This window comes from Mesoplodon bidens, assembly GCF_964165515.1.
Source record: "Mesoplodon bidens genome assembly, chromosome: 5".
In the NCBI taxonomy this organism is placed as follows: domain Eukaryota; kingdom Metazoa; phylum Chordata; class Mammalia; order Artiodactyla; family Ziphiidae; genus Mesoplodon; species Mesoplodon bidens.
In genome coordinates this window covers 115302411-115318921 of record NC_138161.1, presented here as the reverse complement: position 1 = coordinate 115318921, position 16511 = coordinate 115302411, and the positions used below count along the sequence as shown (strand labels likewise).

Sequence of the window (16511 nt, the reverse complement as noted above, 5' to 3'; positions counted from 1 at the left end):
CTGGATTCTGTGCCCTTAACTTCAGTGCTGTAAGCTTCTTGGATATAAACAATTCCTAGATCCATATCAGTCACTAGCATCACATGGGTGCCTGAGGAAAACGTTATGCTGATAACTTACTGGCTTTGAGATGTTTAACTTCTGCCCATCCAAGAAGAGCAAAACACTAGAAATGAGAGAGCAGCTCTTTTGTTCTTTATAGTCTTTATATGTTCTGTACACAATAAGCATGCAACTCCCTGATGCTTTCTGATAATAAATACAATATAACATGCTCACTGCAGAAATTTTGAAAAATAAAAATGTTTAAAAAAGTAAATCACCTAATTTTGCTGCTTAGAGATAACCACTGTGAACATTTTGATGTATAACTTAACATCACGTTTTTCTATATATCTATAAACACAAGAAAAGAAAAATAAAATTTGGATGTTATATATAATTTTCTATCTTTTAAAATTCATATATCGCAAGCGTTTTCCCTATATTCTACAGACTTATTTTTTGTGGAGAGCATAATATTTAACATAATAATATGGACATGCCATTATTTAATCACTCCCATATCTCTGGATACCAACTTTGTTTCAATAATTTTCTGCTGTAACAGACACTTTGGTAAATGCTCTTATTATATACATCTTTGACCGAATTTTAGTTTCCTTGGGAAGGCTAGAAGCTGGGAGTCCTGAAACAAACCATGGTTTTAAGGTTCTTGACATAAGCTGCCACTGTCCTGGCAGGCTGTGCTAACACTTTCATAATGAACCCTTTTCTTGAATTGGATCTTCTTAGTAAACAACAACCCCGCCATCCTATTCCACCTTTCCATTCAACATCTCTGCTGACTTGCCTTTCTGCTGTGATCCAACACCAACTCGGCAGATATTTACCCACTACTTACCTTGTGCCAGGTACCGTGTCAGACACTATGAGTATAACCTTAGGCAAAAGTAGGCGCGCGCGCGCCCCGTCACCAGGGAAGGGTCGGAGGCACTCTCGCGATGCTGCCACACCTCCTTCCCACGGCCACACCTCTTTCCCAATCGAATTTTTTTATTACGCATTTTAATTTCAAGGCTATGGATTTAATAGGACTCCAGAGGATGGGAAAAGTACTGAAAAATCAAAATAATTTTGAAAGTAAACATTGCAGTAGTGCTTACTTACCAGAAAGGCATTGGGTAAGCAAAACGTTCCCTCAGATCAATGTTCATGAAAGGAACATATTCCATACCATTTATTTTTGACGTTGTCCTAAAAAATACAAGAAAAAAATATAAAGTAGGTGTTCAAGTCTACCTTAATTACCAATTTTATTTAAACTTCTTAAAATTCAAATGACAAGGTATGGTACTGTAATAAAATTAAACTCACCACCTCATGTGATGTTGATAAGTTTATTTGAACAAAATTTTCACGAAATAGTTGAATACCAGAAAATAACTAATCCAATTAAATTCAATCAGAGTTATTCTTTTAAGACTAACATCCTTTACAACAAAACAACTGTCTCAAGATAGGGCTACACTAGAGGTACTGAAAGTGTCACCAGGACACAATGCAAATTGTTTCCTAAGCCCAAAGAGAGAAAGCAATTGCTTAGTTATTTGGGGATTTAAAAAACATAACATTTACAATTCTGGGAAATATGTTCTTTATATTTTCTGGTTATGAGACTAAGGAATGGGTAGTGAAGAAGGTAGTGGCACAGATAACAGTTATGGCCTCTTGACAAATTTAAGAAATGTGACTTGTAGTAGTTTTGCATGTTCTCTTCCTGTTTTGTTTATATGTTTACTTGCATATATTAGCTATTTCCTTCTGTTTCTTTCCCTCCTTTCATTTAGAAGGAGTTGCAGGGTAACTTCCCAATTTAGTCTCTAGGTAACAATATACAATGAAACAATGACTGAATTGGTGGGACTAATTAATACAGCGGGTGATGAACACAACATCTGTGTATCCTCATCTTGAGATGGTGAGAGCTGTTCACTTGTATGAAGGACAGCTGCATCTTGTTAGGTAGAAACATAGAGCGGTTCTGTAGTAGTGCCGAATTTCAAACGTGTGCAGAAGGGAGCATGTGGATGCTGAGTAGCCAAAGTTCTGGACTGTCACTAACTTGTCTCTCAGGTCCAAAACCACTCTTTTTGTCCTCCTTTGTGTTGTGCTGGTTCATATGCATTTCTTCTAGGCAAAGAGAGCCAGATTAGTAGGAGGAGAATTAAAATCTTTAGCAGGAAGAGAGAAAAATGCCCTCAGGTGGCTGCTAAAGAGGAAGGAGCCCTTCTAGCGCAACTTCAGCAAACTAGAAAGAGCAACCTCATGATGCGCGCAGCTCCAAGCAGGCTGATCTCCTTCAAAGCCCAAGTGAAGAGCAGCTGCACTGGCTCAGAAAGCGATCAAGGATTTCCACAGCCTGTTCTTTTGTATTTTTAATATCCCCTGAGGCTGCTTCCAGACACTGAGCGGGCTTCCCAGCCCAGGTGTTGGCAAACTTTTTCGGTAAAGGGTCAGACAATATCTAGTTTTGGCTTTGCAGTGAGGTCTCTGTCACATATTCTGGGGTTTTTTGTTTTCTTTTTTGCAACCCTTTAAGGAAATGTAAAAAAACCATTCATAGCTTAAGGCTGCCCTTTGCTGACTCTGGCCTAGACTGCTATTTCAAGGTAACAATTAGGGCTCTGGTCACAAGGTGGAAGAGATGATGAATGGTCTGCCGTAGCTCTACTTTGCCCCATAACCTTTATTATTCAATTTTGAAGAATGCTAAGATTTTCAGAAAAAAATACATCTAGCGGAAATGAGAATACTAAAATATATTGAAGAAATTTTAACCATTTCAAGTTGTGACTATGTGACAACATAATTTATAATTACATAATAACAGCACGACACATTATACCAAAGATGTGACTACGACTCAGCAAACCTAATGAGAGTAACATTACCTGCATTGATTATGTTAACAAAACTGTTCATTACAACCAATCATAAACTGATTTACCTGAGAACTTCTATTTCTTCTGCTGTGTATCTCTGTCCTTGTGCATCACATGACTGTGGACTTATAAATGGCTGAGGTCTTTCAAGGAAGGGATTAGTTCCTAGTGGAAAATGTGCTCTCACTGGAGGTGGCTTCGGTTTAATATTCGTTGCCTTGATTTTGCATGATGGCTTTGTTAAAGGCTCACTCAATGCTTCTGCTCTACAATAGAGAGAGGTACAGAAAAACCGTTCTAGTTTTTCTTCTCACATTTAAGCTTTCCAGAACATAAAATTTACTTCAAGAACCAGTCAAGCATCCCTAATGTAAAATTAGTATATAAAATTCCTACATACTAGTCAACAGTTCACTACTTAAGCTACTCCCAAAGGTATTTTTGCAAACAACATTTTATTGACAACATTAATTGAGCACTTATTGCATGTCAGATCCTACGCAAAGTAAGGGGGATACAATAATGTATGAAACACAAACCCTACTCTCAAGGTGCTCCTAGTATTGTGGGGAGAGAGACAATTGCATCAAAAGTGAGATGCGAGGCTGGAAGTACTCTATGCAAGTGAATGCACAGTAGAAATTACTGACTTGATGGGAAGCGGGTGAGTCAGGGAACATTTTTCCAAATTGACATTTGAGCTGCAGAAGAATCCACCTGGGGAGCAAGGAAGGGTTCTAAGCAGGGAGAACAGCATGAGCAAACGTGTAACAAGCTAAGGTAATTTCAAAAGAATAGACGGGGCCCCTGTGAACAGTACAAATGAGAGGCAGCAGGAGATGAGAGCAGTGGCAGGGACTGGATCACGGAAGGCCTCACATGGTATTTAAGGGAATTTTGACTTTATTCTGTCAAAGAACTAACAATCTAAAAAACAGAAGTTTTTAATCTAAGGTCCTTATATGAGATTTAGGAGTCTTGTTAACACTCTGAAATTATATGCAAATAAAATGTTAAGTTATCTTTTCCGTACAGTGTGTCCATTCTTTAGAAGAGATCCTCAAAAGAGCCTGTGACTGACCCATGCCCCTGCGCTGAGGATGCACTCAGAGAGTACTAAATGGGTTACTCACATAGGTAATAAAAGCCATCTATGATTCTGACTGGGGAAAGAAGTAAAAATGGAGAAGATAGCTATGTGTCGAGTGCCCATAACTGCATGAATTTGGAGAAACAGACTAAATGTTAGCTGATGGTAATGAAAAGGGGGATAACCGCTATACCTCAATAAAAAAGAAGGGCTGGGGGTAGCACAGCTACCTAGTCTGAGCCTCAAAAGGAGATATTTTATTAATTCACGCTATAACTATAAATGCCATTCCACCCTTTTCCTTTGCCTATAATGCTTTGTCTATACAAGAGGTATAATTCTTTTGTGCAAATACATTCATTATTTCTCAACAAATATCTACTGAGCACATATTGTATGTCTGCCCTCTGCTAGGTGCTTGGTTTCAGCATTGAACAAAGACAAAATTCTCTGTCCTCAAAGAGCTTATATTTGGGGGACAGAGGTTAGAAGGGACACAGACATTGATAACAAATATGATAAACTGGGAAATTTCATATACCTTAGAAAACAGTAAGAGTTACAGGAAAGAATATTAGAACAGACGAAGCCAGATGAAAGGACTGGAGGAGATTAAATTTTAAACAGAATGGTGATGGCCAGGCCTTATTGAAAAGTTGACATTGGAGCAAAGACTTGAGGGAGCTACACACATGTATCATTTGAGGCATCTGCATGGCTGGCTCACTCTCAGTTTCTCCATTTCTAGTAGTAGCTCTGCAAGTTCTCTCTTTGGAAGTCTGATATTCAACGACAGAAGGGAGTCTACCATTTCAAATACCATAATCATTTTTGTTTTAGACACAACAAAAACTAAATAAAATATTTCTTGACTGAGTTGTTATTTTTTGAGTTTAAAGCAGGGATGAAGACACAGAGATGAATAAGATGTTCTCTGTTCCCCTAAGGAGTTCACCATCTAATGAGCCAAAATGACATGTAGAAAAAAGCAGCAGGGAACTAGAGAGGGGTAAATTCACTCAGAGGAAGAAGGCAATTTTGCTCTGGATCTCAGGTTTGTTACCACGAGCTCCACCACACGTTCAGATAAACCTGTCGCACTGAAGTAACACAGTACGCTTCCATCCACGGATAAGAACTCGAGGGACCAAAACTCACCTGTCTAGTGCCTGTCGTGCCAACTGCTTCAGTTTGTTTTGCAGAGTTTTATCAGCGGTTTCATAAGACTTAAAGAGAAAGAGAGACAGATGTTCCAAAGCATAATTATTAATTTGCCTGATCCATATTTCTAAGCAAAAAAAAAAATTACAATGCACATTACACTTCTTAAAATTATGAGAGAATAAACCAAGACACTTTATTTTTGTCCTTAAAGGTATCATTTAAATTGTGTTGAAAACTCGTCACTGAGGTAAACCCTAACACCACTTAATTTGGACAGGTGGTAAGTGGAACACAACCGTATAATCACAGTGCCACAGAAGACCTGGCAGCAGGAACCCCAGAAGACCAGGGCTACTGTACTAAGTGAAATAAGTCAGCAGGAGAAAGACAACCACCTTATGCCTCCATTCATATGTGGAGTCTAAAAGACAAAACAAATAAACAAACAAAATAAAACAAACTTATAGGTACAGAGAACAGATTAGTGGTTTCCAGAGGGGAAGGGGGTTGGGGGACGGGTGAAATGGGCCAAGGGGGTCAACTGTATGGGGATGGAAGGTAACCAGACCTGCGGTGGTGATCACTTTGCTGTGCATACAGATGTCGAATTATAATGCTCTACTGTGCACTGAAACTTACATAATTAAAAACAAAAAACCCAGCACTTACCCGTAGTCTCAGGTAACTACAGAAATGAGGCTAGATAGTTCCTCTGAATAAAAGACCTTGGACAAAGAGCCGGCCCTCTGAACAATGCTGAGAACACCACTCTCTACCACATCACATCCTCCTGTCAATGTGCTGCTCTTACGCACTAGATGCCCCGGAGAGCTAACAGGCCCACCGGGCTCCTCAGGAAGCAGTAAAAACCGCTCAACATGTAGACTCTATACTGCAAATTAATAAAGCTCTCCCAAACCACTAACTTATTTCTTAGTGTATGAAATTGAAAAAAAGGGGGAAGTTTTATTTTTTTGTGTGATGAACCAGTCATTTTTTCTCTTTTTTTTTTTAAATTGAAGTATGTACAATGTTGTGTTAGTTTCAGGTATACAAAAAAGTGATTCAGTTATACATATATATCTATTCTTTTTCAGATTCCTTCCCATTATAGGTTATTACAAGATATTGGGTATAGTTCCCTGTGCTATACAGTACATCTCTGTTGTTTATCTATTTTAAATACAGTAGTGTGTATTTATTAATCCCAAACTCCTAATTTATCCCTCCCCCAGGAAGTTTATTTTAAATTCACAGAATGTGATGGTGAATTCTTCCTATAATAAGTTAATTTTAGTTATAGGGGTATAAAAAGGTCAAAAATGGTACCTATAATTTAAAAAACAATGGCCAAGGGACTCAATCTCAATACTGTCAAATTTTTAACAAGATGTTAAAGTCCATTATTAATTTTCTATTCTTCACTATCTTTTAATGAGTAACTTAGTTACATGTATAATAACAGGATAATTTTTTTTCTTTAAGGAATTGTTAAGTAAAACTCACTAGTAAGGGGAGAAATTTCTTAGCATAATTCCACCAAACTTAACTTGTAGCTATTATACATACGGTTTTCAGACAGAGATCTACAGCTTCTGTATACAGTTCTATAGCATCTTCAACATTCCCTTTTTCATCTTCATCAAAAGCTTGTGTAACAAGGAAATGGGCACGCTCTAAGTCCAACTGATGTTTTGATTTCAAAGGATCCGCAGTCTTTGACTGAACTAGGATAGGAAAAAAAAGCCACACAGAAGAACTAGCATAGGAAGAAGGCCACATACCTATATATGTATCCAGGGAACAACGTACCATTTTAATACATTCTTTACCAAAACTCTATAATCCTTCATTTAAAAAGCTTAGCAAGGTCAAAAAAAAAATCCTTAAAAAAATTTCCCCTGAATTTCTCTGTCCCTACCAGCACTTTCTTCATTTAAAAAATAAAGCATAGGAGTTCTCTGCACAAAAAACAAAACTGAAACTTGGAAAAGACTAAATCGAAAGAAACTCAATTATGTTTTAAGGTAATTAAAATTTTTATTCAGTATAGACAGTAATTATACACTAGGCCTTGATGATAAAATGCATGCTGTTTCCTATTCACCTGGGTCCAGAATAAGCTATACTTTTACTGCTCTTTGAAATAAGTGCTTCTGTTTGTTTTTAATATAAAGATATGTATCCATAAGAGACCTGCATCTAGAATATATAAAGAACTCTTACAACTCAACAATAAACGGACAAACCCAATTTAAAATGTGTGTGATGATGATGTCATCAACTTGTGTCAACTTGACTGGATCACAGGTTACCCAGCTATTTGGCTAAACAAGATTTCTGAGTAGCCTGTGAGGATGTTTCTGAATGAAAGTAGCATTTGCATTGACACTGAAAGCAGACTGCCCTCCCCAGTGTGGGTGGGCATCATGTAATCTCCACTGTGGGCCTGAAGAGAACAAAAGGCAGAGGGGGAGAATCTGCCCTCACTGCAGGACTGCTTGAGCTGACACATTGGTCTTCTCATGACCTTGGACTGGAACTCACACCATCAGGTCCCCTGCTTCTCAGGCCTTTGGACTTGGACTGAACCACACCACTGGCTTTCGTGAGTCTCTAGCTTGCAGAGGGCAAATAGTGGGACCTCTTAGTCTCCGTAATTGCATGAACCAATTCCTGATAATAAATCTCTTTATGTACATCCTACGGGTTCTATTTCTCTGGAGAACCCTGACTTATGCCATGGGCAAAGGATCTGTATAGCCATTTCTCCAAAGCAGATATTCAATGGCCAAATGGCACGTGCAAAGATGCTCAACATCATTTGCCATCAGGGAAGTGCATATCAAATCCACGATAAGATACCATTTTATACCCACTGGATGGCTAAAATAAAAAAAGACAGAAAATAACAAGTATTGATAAGGATGTGAAGGAAATAGAATATTGCTGGTAGAATTGTAAAGCGGTATAGCCACTGTGGAAAACACTTTAGCGGTTCCTCAAAAAGTTAGACATAAAGCTACCACATGACCTAGCAGTTCTACTTGTGGTTATATATCCAAGAGAACTGAAAACATATGTCCACACAAAAACTTAAGACACAAGTGGTCATGACAGCATTACTAATAACAGACAAAAGGTGGAAGCAAGCCAATATCCACCAACTGATGAATGGATAAATAAAATGTGGTATATTAATACAATGGTGTATTAACCATAAAAAGAAATGAAGCACTGATACATGCTACAAAATGGATAAACCCTGAAAACATTATGCTAAATAAAAGAAGCCAGACACAAAAGACCACATACTGATGACATTTACATGAAATGTCTAGAATAGGCAAATCAGTGGAGACAGAAAATAGATTAGTGGTTGCTAGGGCCTAGGGTGTGGAATGGGGAGTGACTACTAATGGCTAAGAGGTTTCTTTAAGGGTGACAAAAATGTTCTGAAGTTAGATAGCGGTGATGGTTGCACAACTCTGGGAATACACTAAAAACCACTGAACTGTACACTGTAAAAAGTTGAATGTTATGGTAGTGAATTACATCTCAATATAACTGTTTTTTAAAAAAAAGTTTTATATTTTGTTTGTCTCAAAATTGTGTCTGCTCTTTTAAAACCTGTAACCCTCGGTAACACCTCTCTAAAGTATGTATTAATCCCATTTATTAAATGAATGTTAACATATTTAGCTCAAGGATTCTCAGCCTTGGCACTACTGACATTTTCGACTGGATAATTCTTTGCTGTGGATGGTGCTATGCATTATAGGATTTTCGCTGCAGCACTATCCCTGCCCTCTACCCAACCAGATGCTTGTAGTATACTGCATCCCTACCCCGGCATAAACACCAAACATCTCTCCAGACATTGTCAAATGTCTCCCGAGGGGCAAAACCGATTCTACTTGAGAATAACTATCGAGCCTAAGGTTTCACAGCTACAATGGAAGGGTAGGGACTCAACTTAGATCTTTTAATTCCAAGTCTTGAGTTTCTTATACTACACTGGTGAATTTCAAACTGGGTTACCTTTCCCCAACCCTAAAGTCAAGCCATCTCTCAAAGTCTCTTGACTGTCAGCAGACTTTATCTGTTTTAAAAATTGGGATTCTGAACAAGATTTTTATTTGATAAAGGACTCTCCCGCTTGAAATAATCATTAAGTAAACCATTTAATTCTCTACAGATTACATGCCATTTATTGAACAAAGTAGGTCGAAAAACCGGCAGAACATTTAATGTATATTATGCTTTAAAAATCCTTTTTGAACTTTACTTCTGTTTCACTGACAAGTTTTCATTCTTCAAGAGATTAGGGCTGTCTCATTCTGTGCCTGAGTATCATATAAACATCACATTTATAAATTTTAAAACTTCATTTACTTAGCTGGGAAAATGAAGTGCCTCTGAATTCCATGGTATTTTGAATACATGAAACAGTATAACTTTGTATTAAGTGAGGCTCTGACACACAGGCAGTCCACTTTTCAATGCATGCAATTTCTGGGCACTGTCTTAAAGGAAAGTGCCATGTCTGTAAGGGGACTGTCATAACAAGAAATCCAACAATCAAATCTACTTTATCCTAACTATGAGCTTGTAACTGCTCATACCTATTCAGAATGAGTGGTAGAAAGTAGCACAAAGTCCATCAGAGAATGCTGAATAAGACTCCTCTAAGCTTATGGCTTTATTACACAGCCACAGAAAAAAAGGGGTTAAAAAGAGTCCTCAGTGGCATGAATGCATTCCTAAAACAAAATGTCAATAGATGATCATTTTCTTTCCTACCACATGAACACCAGGTTTCGCCAGGAACCACTTACCTCTAACAGAACTGCTATCATTAAGCCTGTGAACTTGTTTCACAGCGTTTGCAAAAATAGCTACAGGTTGTTCCAGGTCTCTGCTTACATGTCCCTTTTCCAAGATATGGTTTAAAACAAGAGTTTAGCTAAGGTCTTGAGGTTGAGGATATCGATATAGTAAAGACTGTGAACCCACTGTTGAAGTCTTCAGACACTGAAGAGGAGGACTCATTTAATTTTAATAGCAGGAGAGGGCATGTGACAGATGTTTAAAAGCAGATTTTAACAGGGTCCGAATACTGGCTCTGCCAATGATACACTGTTCGAATGTAGATAGTTCATCTCTATCCTCTGGGAAATTAGGATATCAGACTATATCACTTCTAAGGTTCCTCTTCACAGATTTATCACATATTTCCACATTATGATTTTCAAAGATGTGATTACCAAAAAAGAAATGAGCAGCAACCAAGTGAGGATCAAGAATCAAAGATGAAAACGAAAAGGAAAGAGAAACACAGGGGAAAAGTAAGATGTGATGGGACAGGAGAAAAAAAAATACAGTGACATGGTTAGTAGTCCTTTACCAACCTGCTGAATGTAAAGCCTGCACTCTTTCCAGATACTCATTTATTTTTTCTTGAATATGTTCTAGGCTTGATCCTGCCATCTCAGCATAAATTAAAGCTTGTGCAGCTTCCTAAAAATAAAAAAAAGAATTCAAAGGAATCTAACAGATCAATTACAATTTGAATTTTCTTTACCACTTCCTAACTATTGGTTTCTATGAATGACAAAACAAGAATGTCTTTATGATACCAGTAATTTTTTTCATAAAGTAAATGAGTTATATATTCCTTTACTACTTTTTTTCAGTTCTCAATGCTCTCTTTCTCCTACTGTTGAAAATTTATGAAGTCAAATAGAAGGGGTTGATTATAAGTATTTTCTTAGAATAACTGTGATTTATATGTTCTCCGTTTTCCTTTTTCTTTATGCAATAGGTCAGACTTGAAATTATGTACTGTGAAAAGGTGAATTGAGTCTAGAAAGCATTAGAACAGATAATACCCGATACAATTAAATTAAATATCAATAAAAGATTATAGGAAATTATAAAGGTTAAATATCTCACAGTGGAAAGAAAATTTTTTTCTCCACAGAAAATATTGTCAAAGGGGGACACATTTTAAGGCAGATTTCAGTTGTATGAAATAAACTTATTTTAATTAAGAAAACCTGGATTTGTCTTCCAGTTATTCCATGACTTCCTCAACCAGTTAGGCTGTGCTGGCGAGGAAAAGCCTCCATTCTCACCATCACCATTCCAGGAGGGTGACCAACGCTACCACACACAAGAACCACAGAGAGACTTTCCCAAGTACCACCACCTCCCCTGCAGTAATCTAAGCGTGTGCACTTCAAGGAACCTCACGCCTTGTTATCTGGATCCAAAGAAACCATCTACTGAGCATCACTTTTTGAATCCAGTTATTGGAGCAGGACTTGTTTCCCTGAACCTACAAAATCAGTAAGAAGAGTACAGTTCTGATCCACATGGAAATTGGGGGTAGAAAAGATATGTTTTCCTCATATTCTGCAATTCAGATATTTCAGGGGAGGAAAATGTAACTGTACATGTAAACATTAAAACTATTTTTTTAATTGTTGGTATCAACTTTATTTTGCTCATTTTGCTTACACCTGAAAGTGATTAACAATTAAGGAATCCCTAATAGAACAGCACGAAGGCAGAAAACACTAAATATCTGATACAGTTTACATAAATAGCTCCTAGAAACGCAACCACTTTCTGATTCTCTCAAGGAAAAGAAATTCTTCATAACAACATGCATGTAATCCTACAGCAAAACAAGAGGCACTGTACAGTACTTCCTTTCGCTTTAAAAAAGCTATTTTATATGGCACTATTTTTACCTATGAACATTTGTCAGTTATTTCAGAAAACTAATAAAACAGTTTTACTTTTAAAGAAATACCGCCGTCATGAAATTGTCAAAAAAGTCCAAAACGAATGATTCTGAAACATACCCAAAGTCTCTAAATACAGATTATAAAATGAAGGCAATCAAATATTAATCTGAGAAAAGCAAACCACGCATTATTGACAGCATATAGGTTTATGGAAAAAAATTACGACTACTGTATTATCAAATCCTTTCTAAAAGAAAAGATGGCAATGTCAAGAGGATACAGCTATCTGCACGGGGAACCGGAGGGGTGTGTTTGCAAATGCTCTGGATTGCGGAGCAGGCGGTGGACTGTGAGCTCCTACTCTGATTTAATATTTCTGGCCCCAGTAATTTATCCAAAAGAAATATCAAAGAAACGTGTAAAGCATTAGCTATAAGGGTATTATGATGCTGAAGATCCATTATGAACATAAAATGGCCAGAAGAGTTTGTAAATAAACTATGGCACACCCACATAATGGAATACTATACATCCATCATTAACAAGTTTATACTATGAAACTTTAAAAAAAATTCAAAAATTTTTAAAAGTTCAAATGAAAAGAACAGATTTTAAAAAGTATCAACAGTCTGATCCAAGTTTGTTTTTTTAAAAAGGTGTGTACACACACATGCGTAGAAAAACAAAGATACGTAGATGTCAAATACTAGGATACGCGATGTTTTATTCTTTTTTGATTGACTTTCTGCGTTCTTCCGTGAGCACTGTTTCCGTGTACATCCGTGACAGTGAGAAGCTGCGAGCTGACAGTCCGGCTCCGCCGCCGCCCTCAGGAGCGGTCAGCTGGGGACTCGCCGGCCAGGACCGACCCCAAAGCTGCGACCAAGCCCGCCGCGGGCCGGACCCTGGGGCGGGGGCAGGCCTGACCCCTCAGCCCGGCCACCGCCCCGAGAGGGACAGCGGGACGGGGGACAGCCACGCCGAGCGCGCCCGTCCCCTCGGCACCTGGACCCGTCCCCGGCCCACCTTGTAGTAAAACACGGCCTCCGAGTAGCGGCCCTCCTGGTCGCGCTGCACCGCCAGCCGCGCGAACTGCACCGCGTCCCGCTCTAGCGCCGCCGAGTCCATGGCTGCCACGCGCCGAGGACCCCCGCCGACCGCCGCGCGCCCTAGGGCCGGGCGAGGACCCCGGCCGCACGGAAGGAGCGGCGCAGCTCACTTCCGGCGGCTGAGAGAGGCCGGCGACCGGCCCCTCGGCAAAACTCCGACTCCTAGCCCGCGGGCAGCCTCGCTCCGCGGCCGCCGCATTCCCTGTCCCGCCCACCGGCCACACTGCGCAGGCGCAGCCGGGCCGGCGCAGGTGTTTCGGTAGCCTGGGCTGCCGGGCTCACCGAAGGGTGCGGGAAGGCGCGGGCGGTGGGCAGGGCCCGGCCTGCGCGGTGCCGTGTGCACGTGACTGCCGGGGCGCTCGGGATTGGGCAGGCAAAAGAGGTGCCACGTCTGAGAGGCTGCCGGTTTCGCAGTCTGCCTGTCCGGGCAGTGACTGTGGAGCCTGTTGCTGGCCAGGCTGGGAGGAGGGGCGCATGCGCCTCCCGGAACATTTCTCCCCTCTTGAGTGTAAAGAGAAGGTGAGCAATGCTTCCCAACATCAACTGAGATGACATTTTTTTTTAAATTAGGGAAGTGAAGTAAGGATATACGATTCTAATGTGATACTTTTTAATAACATTTATATCCACAAGCTGAGTCTTAATTAACAGATGCATGCCCCAGCGTATGGTATTGATTGAATTGTCAACAAACAAGGTAATGCATTTTCCCGTGTACTTCTCCTTAGGTTAACTTAATGCTGTTGTTATTAAATACTCAATTAGGTGATTATTTGATTAATGTCTCTCTCTCTCCCTTAAAACTCTGAATTCAGAAATAATAAAAATAAACTAGTGAGAGGCTCCACAATACGGATAAAACTCAAAATTCACACTAAGTCAAAGAAGCAAGACACAAGAATACAGACTGAGCGACTTTGTTTACAAGGAACACTAGCAAAGAGGAATCTAATCAATAACGTAAGAAATCGTAAGGGAGCCATTGACTAAAACTGCCTGCCTTGGCGGGGCACCGTAACACCTTTGCTTCAGTCTCCCACCTCAGGATGCTTCAAAAGAACACAGAACCAGTGAAGGGCCCACAACCAACCCAGGGAAAATCCAGGAGGGGCCAAGAAGCGGAGGAGACACCAGTCCATAAGATGTCTTGCCAATCTCCCCAGAAATCCTCACGCTGGAAACCATCTTGACTGAAGGATGCACCAGGAAGGGCCCTGAGTTGGACCAAATGAAGGCAAAAGCAAGATGATTGGCCAGAGACAACCACAACCCAGAAAGCTAACTGCACCACCATAAAACCTGAGACTGCGAGCCATGAGGCAGAGCAGTTCTCCTGGGTTCCCTTACCCTGCTGCTGTCCGCCTGAGGGACCCTTTCCAATGAAGTCTTTTGCTTTGTCAGTGCTGTGTCTCCTTGGGCAGTTCATTTCCGAGTGTTGGACAAGAGCCCACTCTCTCGCCCTCAAAGAGATCCCATCCAGTGACCAAAATCACATCAATGGTTGGGAAGGGATAAGGGAACCTTTGGAGGTGATGGAAATGTTTTGTATCTTGTTGGTGGGTGATGTCAAAATGTACATCCATTTGTTAAAAACCATCACACTGTACATTTTAAATGTGTGCTACTACCCTATTTACAATAGCCAAGACGTGGAAACAACCTAAATGTCCATCAATAGATGAATGGTTAAAGAAGAGGTGGTACATATATATAACGGAATAATACTCAGCCATAAAAAAGAATGAAATAATGCCATTTGCAGCAACATGGATGGATCTAGAGATTATCATACTAGGTGAAGTCAGAAAGAGAAAGACATACACCATATGATATCACTTATATGTGGAATTTAAAACACAACACAAATGAACATATCTGTGGAACAGAAACAGACTCACAGACATAGAGAACAAACTTGTGGTTGCCAAGGGTGAGGGGGGGTTGGGGAGGGAAGCATTGGGAGTTTGGGATTAGTAGATGCAAACTATTATATATAGAATGGGTAAGCAACAAGGTCCTACTGTATATAGAAACCATATGGAAAAGAATATGAAAAAATATATGTATATATCACTGAATCACTGCTGTACAGCAAAAAAAGATAAATGCATGCTTCTAATTTTTCTTAATTACACCTCAATAAAATTGTTTTAGTAAGTTGGCCTGCATTTAAATGGGACTCATTTCTTAATTAATTTAACCATTTCTTCACATTTTGTGAAGTTAATTGTAATAACTATCTCATTGGACTGTTGTAAAGAGCATAGGTGGAGAATTTGACTCTGCCTGGCACAAAGATGGTTCCCATCATTAGCTACAACAGTTTTATAACTGAAGCAGGGATGGTTTCTGTCTTCACCAGTTTTATCCCAGAATTAAGCTCAAGCTTTGGCCCAGAGCAGGTGTTGGATAAATATTTCAAAATGCTGAGTGAGTGAACTCCCCAACTAAATATACTCAATGTGCCCTCCCCCATCTTTATTCTAAAGAAGGAAATAGAAATTCCTTAACACAGAGAAGAAGGTCCTTCAGAACAGGAGCTCAGGGTGTGTTCCCAAGGTGTCTGAAGCCACTGTCTGGCAGGAACTGATCCCCAAGTTACAGCAGATGAATGCAGTTTTACTCGCTCATAAGAGGACTTCTGTGTCTAATGTTCCCCTCTCATCTCAGCTTATAGAATTCCTAGCCCACCTCGAAGGGGGCTTTTCTAACTCTCCCAGGCAGTTGTGACCCCTCCTGGTACCTGCTCATTTATTCCCTTACTCCTTGTTCACTTATTCTCTGAACACTGGATGCCTGCTTGGTGCCAGGCACAGAGTGACACATTGAAGATACAAAGACAAATGAGAGAGAGTGAGATAAAGCTGGGTAAAAGCAAGTAGAAGCTTTAAAGTATCTGCAGTCTTTAACAACATTGAGACTTCCAATCCATGAACATGGTAAACCTCTCCACATATTCAGGCCTTCTCTCGTTGCTCTCAGCAATGTTCTGTAGGGCACAGGTCTTATACAACCATCTTTTGACAGATTTATCTCCAAGCATTTAGTATTTCTGATGCTATTTTAAATGGTGTTGTTTATCTAGTTTCAATTTCCAATTGCTTTTGCTAGTATATAGGGATAGAGTTGATATTTATATATTGACATTATATTCTGCAATCACGGATTATCCAGAAAACCCTGGAGTGAGGTGGTGGAGCCTAATGACAGCTGCCTCTGGGGAATGTATGCCAGTATGTCCAGTAGCACTGCCACCTGCTCTGCCAGGTCTGTGATGCTTACCAGGGCAGAATTTGCCCAATGTTAAGCACTCAGAGGTGCTTGGTCAAAATGCCCTCATCCTGCAGTATGGGGGCCCTCACCCTCCAGAGAGCTGGGAGAGACTTAGGGAGAGGGGTGAGTTCAAGAAGACTGGCCACACCTCTGTTCAGGAAGCCCACACTGTTGT

General features: G+C 39.9%; 1 protein-coding gene across 2 annotated transcripts in view; it reads right to left on the bottom strand.

The window, feature by feature from the left end:
* Window positions 1-13361, bottom strand: part of CAPN7 (calpain 7) — a 38970-nt gene extending 25609 nt beyond the window's left edge. Inside the window, exons 1-6 of one of the 2 annotated variants that reach the window (XM_081234685.1) lie at window positions 12981-13361; window positions 10611-10719; window positions 6769-6926; window positions 5194-5261; window positions 3011-3211; window positions 1171-1257 (exon numbers count right to left, since the gene is read on the bottom strand). In XM_081234685.1, the coding sequence (XP_081090811.1) occupies window positions 1171-1257; window positions 3011-3211; window positions 5194-5261; window positions 6769-6926; window positions 10611-10719; window positions 12981-13082 (725 nt within the window). In that variant the 5' untranslated portion in view covers window positions 13083-13361. The remainder of the gene's footprint in view (window positions 1-1170; window positions 1258-3010; window positions 3212-5193; window positions 5262-6768; window positions 6927-10610; window positions 10720-12980) is intronic. The other variant, XM_081234684.1, reaches the window with a different exon arrangement.
* Window positions 13362-16511: the final 3150 nt, after the last annotated feature.